General features: G+C 40.8%; 1 protein-coding gene across 1 annotated transcript in view; it reads right to left on the bottom strand.

Moving 5' to 3' along the window:
- Window positions 1–13,608, bottom strand: part of LOC148412602 (latent-transforming growth factor beta-binding protein 2-like) — a 114,400-nt gene that overhangs the window by 38,671 nt on the left and 62,121 nt on the right. Inside the window, exons 9-12 of the mRNA XM_088433367.1 lie at window positions 9,961–10,035; window positions 4,635–4,757; window positions 3,162–3,326; window positions 29–274 (exon numbers count right to left, since the gene is read on the bottom strand). Of these exons, the coding sequence (XP_088289493.1) occupies window positions 29–274; window positions 3,162–3,326; window positions 4,635–4,757; window positions 9,961–10,035 (609 nt within the window). The remainder of the gene's footprint in view (window positions 1–28; window positions 275–3,161; window positions 3,327–4,634; window positions 4,758–9,960; window positions 10,036–13,608) is intronic.

Here is a 13,608-nt window from a genome sequence, read left to right as displayed (position 1 = left end):
AATTTGGGGTCGTGGAGGGAAACGGTACCTGGATTTTGCGGAGCGGCGGGTTGTCGTGGTGACTGCGGCGACTCGGGGTACTCGGGGGGTATTTGAGGGGTTTGTGGGTATTGAGGTTGGGAGGATGGCAACTGAGGATATGTGGGGTTCTGCTCCTCCCAAGACAATCCGGTACTCTGAAGATCGTCCTCCCCAAGGTGTCGTAGGGAAATCTGCACATCGGATCGGGAGTAGGTGTACCCGTGACCGGCCGGGCAGATCTCTTTGAAGTGATCTGTATGGCGGGAAACACGGAAATAAAAAAATTGGATGTAAGGAACTGAGATTGGATTCGAGCAGTCCAGTCCAGATCAACCGTAACGGATTCCCATATCGCCGCGTTTTGGTACTGACGGAATAGTTGATAGTTGAGGTCCTGAGAGTTATTGGTGCTGTTGCTGTTGGACAAGCGATTAATTTTTATTCAGAAACGTATTTGCGTTTGTTCTTGTTCTTGGCTGCATCTTACATTGCCTCACACTTTGGTCTCGACGTCTCAACTTTTCGCAGTGGTGCGTAATGTCTTGACGGGCTTTCGTTTTGTCCCGTTGCCCGAGTCTTTGTCTTGTTTTCAAATCCTTTAAGGCCTTACTTGGTCGTAGCTTCTCAAAGTGCGATATTTATTTTGCCCTGCCTTGGTCTTCGACTTGATTCGGTTTTATACGGTATTGTTCGTGACCCGGTCTCAAGTTCTCATTTTAAGTCCTGGCTTAAGTCTCAGTTTAAGTTTCAACAATAGACTTCCGGGGTGTAATTGTGACTCATATGTCATACCATATTTCTCATGTCATGTTTCAAGTCATCTTACATCATGTCATATATGTTCTCAAGTCATGTCTCATTTCATGCATATGTCATGTTAGGTTATGTTACATCATGTGTCATTTGATATACGTTTCGTGTAATCTCATATGTTCTATCATATGCGCTCATGTCATGTCTCATGTCTTGTCTCATGCCATGTCTCATGTTATGTTGATATCAGGTTAGGTCATGTTTTATGTCATGAGATAGCATATGCCATTTGTTCTCAAATCAAGTCTCATGACATTTCTCATGTCATGACATATGTCCTGACAAGCCAGGTTATGCCACGTTTCATGTAGTCATGCCACATGTAATCTTGTCACATTATATCATAATATGATATTTCACATCATGTCGTATATGTTCTCGAGTCATGTCTCATGCCATTCCATATGTCATGTTATGATTCGTATCATGTCATGCGCCTCTTGTCAAATCATCATGTCATATGCCTCATATCATGTCTTATATGTTTCATGTCATGTCACCTTATTTTGTAATATATCATCAAGTCGTGTCATATGTCTCATGCAATATGTGGTCATATTGTCATATCATACTGTATGTCTCATACCTCAATAGGCCATTTGTCTCATGTCATATGTCATGTTATATGTTTGATATCATCTCACATGTCTCATGGCATGTCTCATGGCATGTCAGGTTATGTCATGCCATTGTTGTCATCTCATATGCCTTTTGTCAAATTCATGTCATATACCTCATCTATTGTCATAGCTTATGATTCATGTAATGTCACGTTATGTTCTCATATATCATCAGGTCATGTCATATGTCTCATTATGCCATATGTCTCATGTCATTTCATTTCTCATCCGGTTATGTCATGACTGAAATCATGTCATATTTAAGCCATATGTTGTCAAGTCAATTCATATCATGTCATTTGTCTCATGTCATGGCATAGGTCTCATGTCATATGTCTTGTCTCATATCAGGTTGTCATTGTCATTTCCTGTCATGCCATTTGTCCTCATGTGATATGTTACATGCTATGATAACATGATATATCATATATCATATCTCATATTCATCTTCACATGCCATCGGTGTAATTGTGTAAATAAAAAAATTTCTTTGGCCTGTGTCCCGTAGTATAATGGTAGACACAGGAGTCCAGCAAAGTCTTTTGGAAAGACATTTGCATATTTGCATAACCAAATAACCCGGAGGATCACGTCGCACTCGCTCACCCCTTCCTGCTAATTGCTAACTAGATGACAGCAGAATCCTCGCAAACCTCAACCATGGTGAATCCATTACCGACGAGAAGCACGGTGTCCCATATTTGACCTAAGACCAGCAACCCTGTGCCAAAAAGGATCTGGAAAACCAAAGTAGGCTACATAATGACAACTAAATGATGGAGGCGAAGTGAGGAAACATGCTCGTTATAGGAAAGCGACTGACTGATGAAGCTGCGGACGAAAATTGGGCTTGATCCGATCACCAGCACGTCACGGGAGCTGGGTTGAAAGTTGGAATAAAAGTCATCGGGATCCTGTTACCTGGTCACAAGAAATGAGCGCTTTGTTCGGAACTTGAGTCCAAAACTTTGTCAGGCTATACAAAAGCCAGAATGGAAAAGATCAGAGGCTATGTGAAGCGCCATGGAGGTCTGTAATATTTGATCTATGACAATCCTGATAAATCACTGGCTAGTCCATAAAATCATCCCGTTCTTCCCCTTGGAACTTTGAATATCAGATTTTTGACAGTTTCCCATGTTTCTTTTGGCCGAGGCTATTTATTTCTGTTTCTGGGTTTTGCCTGTCCGTTAGCGGGATTTCTCTCGGTGGACATTGAGCGATAACCCCAACGCTGACTCCCACTCTTGCGCGGCCTCCAAAATATGACAACTGTAACGCGTTTGGTCTTTTTCCACTTCAAACACATTTCCGAATTCATACGCACAGCTGGCGAGATGAGAGGGTGCTGATTGACTGACTCAATTCATCTCTCTTTACCAAGTCTTTGGAAAACGCTGGCAAACGTTTACGTGCGATGACATGCTGCATTTTAGATCTGCAAACAACAGCGAAATGCTGTCTTGGATTGGGACGTGACCCTATACAAGATTCGAGAATTTGTATAGCCCTTGTGTCGATTTCGGCCGATTTGGCCCTCTAACGAAAACCATTACAAAAACCAGGAGTCAAAGAATTACTACGGATTGTCAAAACAGGTAGAGGTTCAAAACGGCACCACGCGTTCATTCCGAGAAGCTTGCAAATGGAATTTATTTGACGCCGAAGTTTACATCCGGGACCCAGGGGATAGATGGATATACATACCGGATCCGGGCAAAGGGCAGCGGTCGCAGCTATCCCCCCAGGCTTTGCCCACGCGGCTGCAGCAGCAGATCTGCTTGGTGATGTGCTGAGAAAGCGGCAACGAGCATGCGGCCGATGACACCGATCGATAGCAAAACGCCTTCTGGTCTGAAACGGCCTTGTCAGCTGGGGAGATAGCACATCCGTCAAATTAACCAACGGAACAATACATTAGTGCTGTCTTTGTGTTATCAAACGATAAAATGATATACAATAACAAAAGTGTCTTCAGTCATTCGTTTTGTTTAGCTGTTTTGCTTTGCATTTATGCGGTAAGCTGAACTTGAGTCACTTCTGTGGTAAGCACGATCATTCTTTCAAAGAATGCAAAACACATCAATAAATTGGGTTAAATCTTGCGGTTGATAAAATTGTTCCATGTATTGGATCAGCCAATTTTGGGCTCAGATTGGATTGTTTTTGAGCCGACCCTAAAATATTTCGGTAAAATAATAAAAGTCGAAAAAGGACCAACCCCCACTCGGGTGAATTTGACCCATCCTAAATGGTTATTTATTTCTCTCCAAAAGTTGTGTAAAAAGATCCAGTTTTGTGGGGCTGTCATTCACGACCATTATAGACGTCAAAGAGCCATTTTTAGGGGGCTGTCCACTACCGTTGATGGTCATAGACGTCAAAGATCCATTTTTAGGGGGCTGTCCTTCCCTACCATTGATGGATATAGAAGTCAAAGATCCATTTTTAGGGGGCTGTCCTTCACTATTGTTGACGATTATAGATGCCAAAGATCCATTTTTCGGGGCTGTCTTTCACTACCATTATAGACGTCAAAGAGCCATTTTTCGGGGCTGTCTTTCACTACCATTATAGACGTCAAAGAGCCATTTTTAGGGGGCTGTCCACAACCGTTGATGGTCATAGACGTCAAAGATCCATTTTAAGGGGGCTGTCCTTCACTATTGTTGACAATTATAGACGTCGAAGAACCATTTTTAGGGGGCTGTCCTTCACTATTGTTGACGATTATAGACGTCGAAGATCCATTTTTAGGGGGCTGCCCTTTCCTACCGTTGACGGATAAAGACGTCAAAGATCCATTTTTAGGGGGCTGTCCTTCACTATTGTTGAAAATGAAAGACGTCTAAGATCCGTTTTTAGGGGGATGTCCTTCCCTACCGTTGACGGGTATAGACGTAAAAGATTCATTTTTAGGTTGCTGCCCATCACTACCGTTGACGGTCATAGACATCAAAGATCCATTTTTAGGGGGCTGTCCTTCATTACCGTTGACGGTCATAGACGTCAAAGATCCGTTTTTAGGGGGCTGTCCTTCACTACAGTTGACGGTCACAGACGTCAAAGATCAATTTTTTCGGGGCTGTCTTTCACTACCATTATAGACGTCAAAGATCCATTTTTAGGGGGCTGTCCTTCACTACCGTTGACGGATATAGACGTCAAAGAGTTACTTACAGACACAGTGGCTTCTGGCAGGGTCCAACATGAAACCTGGTTTGCATGTGCACCTGTAGCTTCCTTTGGTGTTGAGACACTCTGCGTTCTTGCAGATTCCCGGCAGCAGGCACTCATTAATATCTGCGAAACATGCAATGTGTTAGCCTTGAAGCATTGTTTTACACTGACAGGTAGCCTTTGAACTGCAAATGGTCTCCTGGAAAAGGAAAAAAAATTAAAATCACATTTCTTTTACATTGAGTCTGCGAAGAATGTCGTTTCGTAAGAACAACAATGATGTCAGTTTTGGGAATGGTTTTACACACGGAAAGGTGACAAAACATGGCAACGGATCGTATGAATGAATGAAATGAAAAATGCCAGCCGCTTGGAGGTGATGATGTTTGTAGTTACCCGATGGTATGAAGTAGAGGAGGAGTGATGACATGAAGAAAACACACGCACGGAGGAATTGACCTTGATATGGCGGTAAACGTTAATTCATTTTGAAAGCGGGGCCGGCGGACAGATGGGGATACATTACTGGACATCATCACCTCAGCTGAGGTCAGGCGGCCTTTTTTTTTTTTCCCCAGTGTAATGGAGGAACTCGGCAACCGGCGGAGTTCAAATATGGCTCCCGAGGCGATAAAACAAGCTGGCCGGTTAAAGTGCCAGCCAGGAGTCAGACATTTATTTATTTATTTATTTATTTGAGCAATTGGAGCCTCAACGGATTGCGTGAATGCAAATTAAGTGGAACACTACAAGCTAATTCCAATTTAACTGCTCTTGTTTTCTCATTTTTCTTTAGAGGTAGGGAAATGGATATAATAAGGATATGGAATAAAATCTCAATTTTTTTCAGGGTTGATAATTACAGATTTAATCTGTTTTAATTTGAGCAATAAACCCAAATAATTATTATTTACTACAGTATTTAAGTGACATAAGTGACTGTATTGGCATGAGTTTTACTATAAATGTGAAATATTAAAAAAATAAAAAAATAAAATAAAAATAATAATATTAATAATAATATTAAAATAATAAAATAATAACAAATAATATTAATATTTTAACTCATTTATGTCCTTTTGATCATGGGTTCTCAAACTTTTTGGAGTCAGGGAAAAATTTCCAAGGACCCCCATTGCAAAAGGAAACAAAACAACTAAAAAAAAAGAATAATTGAAGTCATGTTTTTGCATTTTATTACTAGTCTTGTTATACTGTATTTTGTTATAAAGTTTTTGGACAGTATATTTTTGCATTTTATTGCTTGTGTTGTTACACATGTACTGCACTGTCGTTTCCCACATAAGGAAATTCTACCGTAAGAAAAGTTTGGATATTGTAAATATGATACTTATGTATTTTACAATACATAGTAGCAAATACAGGGCCGCGAGTGGGGGCCTTTGGTTTCGTTTAAGTTGAGTTCGGGTCAGCGTACGGCTGAGCCTTCCTCACACGGGGTCTCTAATCCGTAGTCCGCTTGAGTCCAAGATTAGCGCTATTGTTACAGCCCGCTTCTGGGTTGACGCTAACTTCCGCCGACGTCCTGCCATGACTGGCGCGGATCGCGACATTTTTGATTTACGTTTCCCAAGAAGGAATTCGTGGAATGAATCCAGATTTCGTGAATGGTTTTGACCATCGGATGGTTTCTACGAACCTTTTTGAAAACTCCTGAAAACACCTAAATAATAAACGATTTGCATCTGTAGCATTACATAGGAGGAGTACTAAGGAAATTGGGTATTAAATGTTTTAGCCAAAGGCGGGATTATAGAATGATTTTGGTGGTCTCAAACTAGACATACCTTATGGGGGTAAAAGTGCATCGTCCCAGACGCTGCAAACAGGAATTCGATTCATCTACAATTCTCTTTGGAAAATCATCCGCTGGAGAGTAATATTCTCAGATATTTTTAGTCCTTTATGAACGCAGACTGTCAGTGTGTTGAATCAAAATGAGACATTTGGAAATTTTAACTTATGAAAGAAATTATGAAAAAAAACCAAGCAATTTTTTTGCACTTTCAACTGGAAAAAATCCTGATTTTTAACACAAGGGATTGAAATTAATGTTTTTAAAAATTTAAATGATAGATTTAATGACAAAGTAATCAACTCATTGATCGATTAACCCCTGGGTGTCTGGAGGTTTTTCAACTTGGGCTGACTTTGAAAGTGTCATAACATTGTGAAATATAAATATATATTTCTGTCAACACCTCAAAAAGTTCCATATCCACAAAAAAATAATTTTTTGGAACCCATTTTATGTACAAAAATTGTAAAAATGTGATAATAGCAAAAGTAACTACGCTGTAGATTTACATATTTATGAAATTGAAATTGTAATATTTATTACGTCATAATTAGAGTATTATGACTTTTGCATGATGGGAGTCCAGGCTAAGCCAATCGTCCAAGTCATTGAAAGTATTGCAAATGTGGTGGTTTTGGTGTGTTAACACAAAAAATTCTATTGTGCCCCATCCGCAAGTTGCCATTAAAAAGATTAATGCAAAAGTCAGAGGAAATGCACGATAAAACATCGGGTTTTTAATATGTCCAAAATTGACACTATTTCAGATTTTTAATGGCAGTAAATAAGCCCGACATGGGCTAAATTTGGGTGCACCTCTAACAAGCATTTAGAAAGGACGGCAGCGTGGCATATTGAAAGTTGTCATGTTTTGACAAGCTATGCAATGTTTTAGCCTCTTATTTATTCATTTTTTTGGTATCACACTTTTGAAAACATCAAAAAGCCAGTTGTCTCAAAATTTCCCCCGGGGGTTAAAAATAATACAAATAGGTATGTACAGATTTCGTCATCGGAAATCGGGTCAATCATAAACGGGGGGGAAAAATTAGGATTAGGAAGGGTTAGGACTTACAAATACTGGTACGTTAAAATTTTCCAACAATAATACGTTTCTTTAGATAGTGTCCACTGCAGTGGACATTCATTTTCGGTCCCCATCTTTTGACTCATTTGAGCGAGCCTAAATCCAAGTGTGCCGAGTAGAGGACTTCTCGTCCTTTCCAATGATGTCTCATGCAATTAAGTCGCCTTGCTGAGACAAAATGGACAAAACAGAGGACCTAAATGAATAGGCCCGATCGCAGGAAGATTTGATGGGAAGAATAAGTGCAGGTGACCGTTTTGGGGCTGGAGTGGAAGGTCGAGGTCGGCAAGCTAGGCAGCGTTCCAATAATAATGACAAAATTTGGTTAAAAAAAAAAATCTGTTTTTCCTCTTTGGCACTTGCAGCAAAGCCTCTGGGAATGAAGCAACAGCTGAAAGGGACATTAGACTTTGCAAAAAAAAATTAAAAAATACCATGCGGGACTGGCAGCTTGGCTGTTATTGTAATTAAAAAAAATAAGCAGTTGTAACAGAAGAACATCTTGAAACAATCGCGTAATAAAAGCATGAATTGTATTAAAGATACATTATTTTAGCTGCTTGACATTCTATCGAAAGACACGCATGCCCCTCGTCTGTGATTTATTTTTTTTTAAATGCCCTTCAATCAAACCCCTATGAGCCCTGGCCAATAAATTGAAAACGAGCACCTGCTTGAAGAGAAGCCAGCAACTCGCACGTGAACGACACGCTTCTTTCATTTGTGCTCATTCGCTGCCAATGACGGCCATCGACGTCAAAGATCCATTTTTACCGGGCTGCCGGTGAATTTTAAGTCATTTTGAATAAAGTTTAACGCATTCAAATAACACATTCAAATCATAAATAACAGAGCGAGTAGAGAATGAGTTATTTAGGGTTTTTTATAAACTGAAATCAGTATGAGTTGGCGCCGATACCAAGTATCGATACCACAGGTATTTTTGATACATAAACTGTTCGAAATACCAACGATTATAATTTCGAAAATACAAATAAATAGACTGGGACTTTGGAGGATATATTTCCATAAATTGAATCTTAATGGGCATTCGTTATACAGTTTAGAACACAGGTTTCAAACTCCAGTCCTCGAGGGCCGGTATCCTGCAGGTTTTTCGGTTTTCTCTCCTAAAAATACCTGATTAGGATTATTTTCAAGTTCCCAGAGATTACAAGTGAGCTAATCATTTGAATCAGTTGTGTTGAGGAGAAAGAACCGGAAAACCTGCAGGATACCGGCCCTCGAGGACTGGAGTTCGACACCTATGTAAAACCAGCTGATAGCACCAACCCAACACAGATATCTTGAAGTACCGCCAGATATCAGCCCGCTACGCTAACCGGTAACGTTCCTCGCCCACCTCTAATTTTAATTGTCAACTCAATTGCCTCCGAGAATCCAAGTCTTAGCCGAAACTTTTTCGGCATTTTTCAACGAGGGTGGTGTCTCCTTTGGCGTTTGACCTCGCGCTTTTCCCCGTGGAGTGTAAACGGTCAGAATGCTATGATCGGACAATGTGTGCGGCTCCCGGGACAAGACCTGCCGGACGGTCGACGGGCAGCTCCCTCTGGGATGTTGCGATGAAGCGAAATCGGCTGTTTTCTTTTCCGGGAATGACTTGATGTTGTTTTTCTTTAACGGATGGATGGACACGCTAGCGAGTCACATCGCATCTCTTCTACAACCGGTGTGGGCCAGACCAGCGCATTATTCCACATACTTAAAGATACCCATCAAAGCCTGCCGGAGAAAGGCTAATTGTGGTCTTGACCCTTGCGCCGCAGGGGCCGTACACACGGCAAGAAAAACTTGATTGAAGTCCTCGGGGGTCGGCGTATGCGGAAAACATATGGCGTTTTAGTCCGTAAAGAACACACGGACGAAATTCTATTGCTTCCCGAGAGTTAGTCTATTCATTTGTGCTCGCTGTAGTTTGGACCTATTTGATGCACCCGACTAAGTCCCGGTGTCCTCATTCGAGGACATATAGTCAAAATGCACAAATTGTACGCGAATTACATTAAGTCAATCATAATACTGAATTACTAAAGCTATTACTTTTGTACAAAAATGCGAATGAGCATATCGCATACAGGATAACTCTGTATAATATGATTACAAGAAGGCTTAATGTTAGCTAGCATGTTAGCCACTACCACAAGTTTTTGGAGCAACAAACCAACTAATTTCGCACATATTCTCATACATCAACATTTTTACAACTCACAGACAGTCGTGGGTCAGATTTCACCCACTGACCCCTCTCAAAACCACACCATCCTTCTCACTACAAAATGTAATATCAACAGCGGCCAGAGGCGGCGCCAAAAAACAAAGATCAAGCCAAACAAAGCTGTTAAACCAAATCGGTTCCAAACCATTATTTAACTGATATACAGTAAAAAAATGACGCTTACCTTGACAGTGCGTCACATTCATTCTTTTATATCCGACGGGACATTCCACTTGTCCATTCGCGATCACCGCGTAAGCTGCCGAAAGAAAACAGACAATGTTTTAGGGATGAGAAAACACTCTTAACACAAAGCGTTGCATTCATCGCAGTGGTAGACAGGGAGCTGATGGTAGGAGAGGAACATATAACTTACAGATGTGAGCGTCTTGGCCACAGAAAAATGAGGAGACCCACAGCTAGTCCACATGGGACCTCAAGAGTGAACGGATGGGAATGGATCCCCATTAACCTTTTATTTTTTAAATAAAAGACATCACCGCCATCCAAGGAAAAGTGCCAAAAACACTTGACGTCATGTGTAATAAAATTACCTATAATTCTCCGCAATTTGGTGGGATATCCTGCTGAGAGCCGAGCTACTCGTTTGTGTCCACCGAGGGTGGACATTTATTTTTTATCTATAGCTTTCGACTAATTGGCACTACCCAATAAAGTTGTAGTGTGTCCAGTAGAAGACGCCTTTCTAATGGAATTTAATGGATTATATTGAGATGCAATTAACTGTAGTGTCTTTGCTGAGACAAAAAGACACAACAGTGGACACAGTTGAATAAGATGGATCTCAGCAGGTTATCTATTTAACAAGTAAATAGAAACAGATGCCGTTATTTTCAACAAGATCAAAACCTTTGAAGGTCGAGACCAAGACTGCCAACTCCCAAGACACAGACCATTTATTTGTGTCCACTACAGTGGACGTTTATTTCTGGTCTAAATCTTTGGACTAATCTGAGCTAGCATACTCGGTCCTAGTGTGCTCAATAGAAGACATCATCACCTTTCCAATTGTGTCTCGGGTGTTTAGGTGCTATTAACTGCGCTATCTTGGTGAGACAAAATGGACACAACAATGGACATTAATAGACTGGGTCTCATGAGGATTTCTATATACAGAGTCAATGAAAAACATTAAGAAAAAATGCCAATAATTTCAAAAAGACCAGGATTTTTAGAGGTCAAGACAGAGACAAGACCAAGACTGCATACACTATATCCTCATGAGACTCAGTCTATTTATTTGTGTCCACTGCAGTGGACATTTGTTTTTAGCCTATATCTTTTGACTAATCTGAGCTAGCCCATTAAATGCTAGTGTGCTCAACAGAGGACATCCTTGCCTTTCAAATAATGTCTCAGGTGCAATCAACTGTGCTGTCTTGCTGAGACAAAATGGACACAACAGTGGACATAAATAGGCTGAGTCTCAAGGATATCAATATAGAAAAAGATTTCAACAAGACGATTGTATACAGTTTGTGTCCACTGCAGTCCACATTTGTTTTTGGTCTATATCTTCGGACTAATCTAGGCTAGCATACTAAGTCCTAGTGTGCTCAATAGAGGACATCCTGGCCTTTCAAATAATTTCTCAGGGGTTTGGGTGCTATTAACCGTGCAGTCTTACCAAGACAAAATGGACACATCAGAGGACATGAATAGACTGGGTCTCAACGATATCTATATAGAAAAAATTTCAACAAAACCAGGACTTTTAGAGGTCAAGACAGAGACAAGACCGCGATTGCATACAGTTTGGACATTTCTTTTTGTCTATATCTTTTGACTTTAGCTATCCTTGAGTGTCCCCAGTAGAGACATCCTGGCCTTTTTAATGATGTCTCATGTGATTGGGTGGTATGTAATACATTTTACTGTCTTGCTCAGACAAAATGTCCACTAAATGGACACAAAATAACAGGCAGATTATGAAACGCGCTTCAAAAAATACCACACTTAGAACGCTGTTAAATAAACGGGACTCAGTAAGGTCCTTGGGATAGAAAAAAAGTTTTTGTTTGAGGTGTGAGTATTTGAAAGTCAACAGAGCGCTGCAGTAAATAAGTCAGCGCTACGGTTCATGCCCCACTGCGGCCATATTGACGGTGACAGACGGCCGAAAAACATCAGGTCATTAGTCACTCGGCGCCGGGTTAAGCCTCAGGATGCTCCATTAAATGTACACACAGGTCAATGTGCTCATTCATGTGGCAAAAAGCAAAAAGTCACATCGCCAATGTGTGTTTCCGCGGATGTGCTGCATCTTAAACACATGTAAATAATTATGGGAAAAAAAAACGTCTTTTATCTCGCTTTTGACTCATGCAACATGAGTCACGATATTGCATGCTTCTTCCAAAATAATCATTATGTAATTCCGCCCTTCTTGTCATCCTGGTACGATCCAAGCTCCAGAAATCACATTCGCGAAACGGGAAAAATGGAATAGGCGCATCATTTTTGAAAATGAATTGACAGATGTTTATTTTACTTAGATACAAAAGAAGAGGGAAATGACCGTGAGAATAAAGTTGAAAATATATCATCGGCCACATGCAAAGCATCATATTTCAATATAATTGGAAAACAATGAAGAAATTATTATTCGGGGGGATATTGTCACAAAAAATGTGGTTCGATTGAAAAAAAATGGCGGATTGGTGCTGAAAAATTCATAAAATGCCTCCCTAAAATTTTTGAAATAGTCATTGTAGGCCATATCATGCTAGCCTCAGTTTGCAGTTTGTATTTAAATTGTCAAATTCGAGACTAATTCCATATGCACGAAAGCAAACTTAAAACAGGTCGTGGAAATTATTTGCTGAGACAACTTCTGCCTGCCTAGCTGGATTTGCCAGGAGGGGGCGAAGATGTGACATGGTAGCGTTGACAGCTGCTCCTTCCTGCCATTGTCTCCCAATCAATGCGCATCATTTTTTTACTCAGATTGTGACCAATTTGAGTCAGCAAAAAAATGCCACGGGAGACAATGTCAATGGGAGACAAAGAAAGGAAGGATTGGCTGTCAACGATGCAGTGTCATGTCTCCGCCCCAAGCTGGCATGTACGGCTGTGCTCATGTTGTCTTGACAAATAATTTCCTCAACCTGTTCGAAGTTCTTATTTATTCTTTTTTTTTAATAAACCGTTTATGTTTTTCCTTCTGAGCACCACAGGTAGACAGTTATAGAGAATGTTTATGTCTGCACAATTGTGTCATATTGAAGCTGTAGCAATAAAATAATCAGAAATATGGATTTTCATCACATGGTGAATGCTTGATCCCCCAAAACGTGCCTCAATGTTAAGATTGCATGCTGTAGCATCCGCAGACCAGATGTTTGATGTGTGTGGCGTTCGGCAGCTCTGGTATGATGTGACTTCTATTTGGATTGCGACTGCAGACAAAGAAGACCAGACGCGATCCTCTGATGTTGCACGGTGCAGGCTCAGGCATCGAACATTTGCCTCCTTCTGCCATCAAAAATTAATAGTGACAGCTCGCTCGCCATTGTTATGTATTTGTTAATTTGTTTCGACGGGGTTGACGAATTAGTCGATGTTAACGACCACGCGATGAATCAAAGTTCCACTGTCTGCGGTAGAAGGCAAAATCCACAATGAAGAGTTTGGAGGAAGGCCCCAAAACCTGAAATAGGTTGCAATGGACTTTGTGGACTGAAACTTAACTTGGACTCCTCACTGCGTGACTGCATTGACTTGAACTTATGAGATTTATGGACCCCGATTTGAATTGGACCTCTGTGAACTCCGGGTTGACTTGGACTCTGACCTTGGCCGATTTGGACTT

Source organism: Hippichthys cyanospilos, chromosome 14 (genome assembly GCF_059441005.1).
Source record: "Hippichthys cyanospilos isolate Australia breed blue-spotted pipefish chromosome 14, RoL_Hcya_1.0, whole genome shotgun sequence".
Taxonomy (NCBI): Eukaryota; Metazoa; Chordata; class Actinopteri; order Syngnathiformes; family Syngnathidae; genus Hippichthys; species Hippichthys cyanospilos.
The sequence above is the reverse complement of the archived record's forward strand: the minus strand, read 5'-3'. Positions and strand labels throughout refer to the sequence as shown.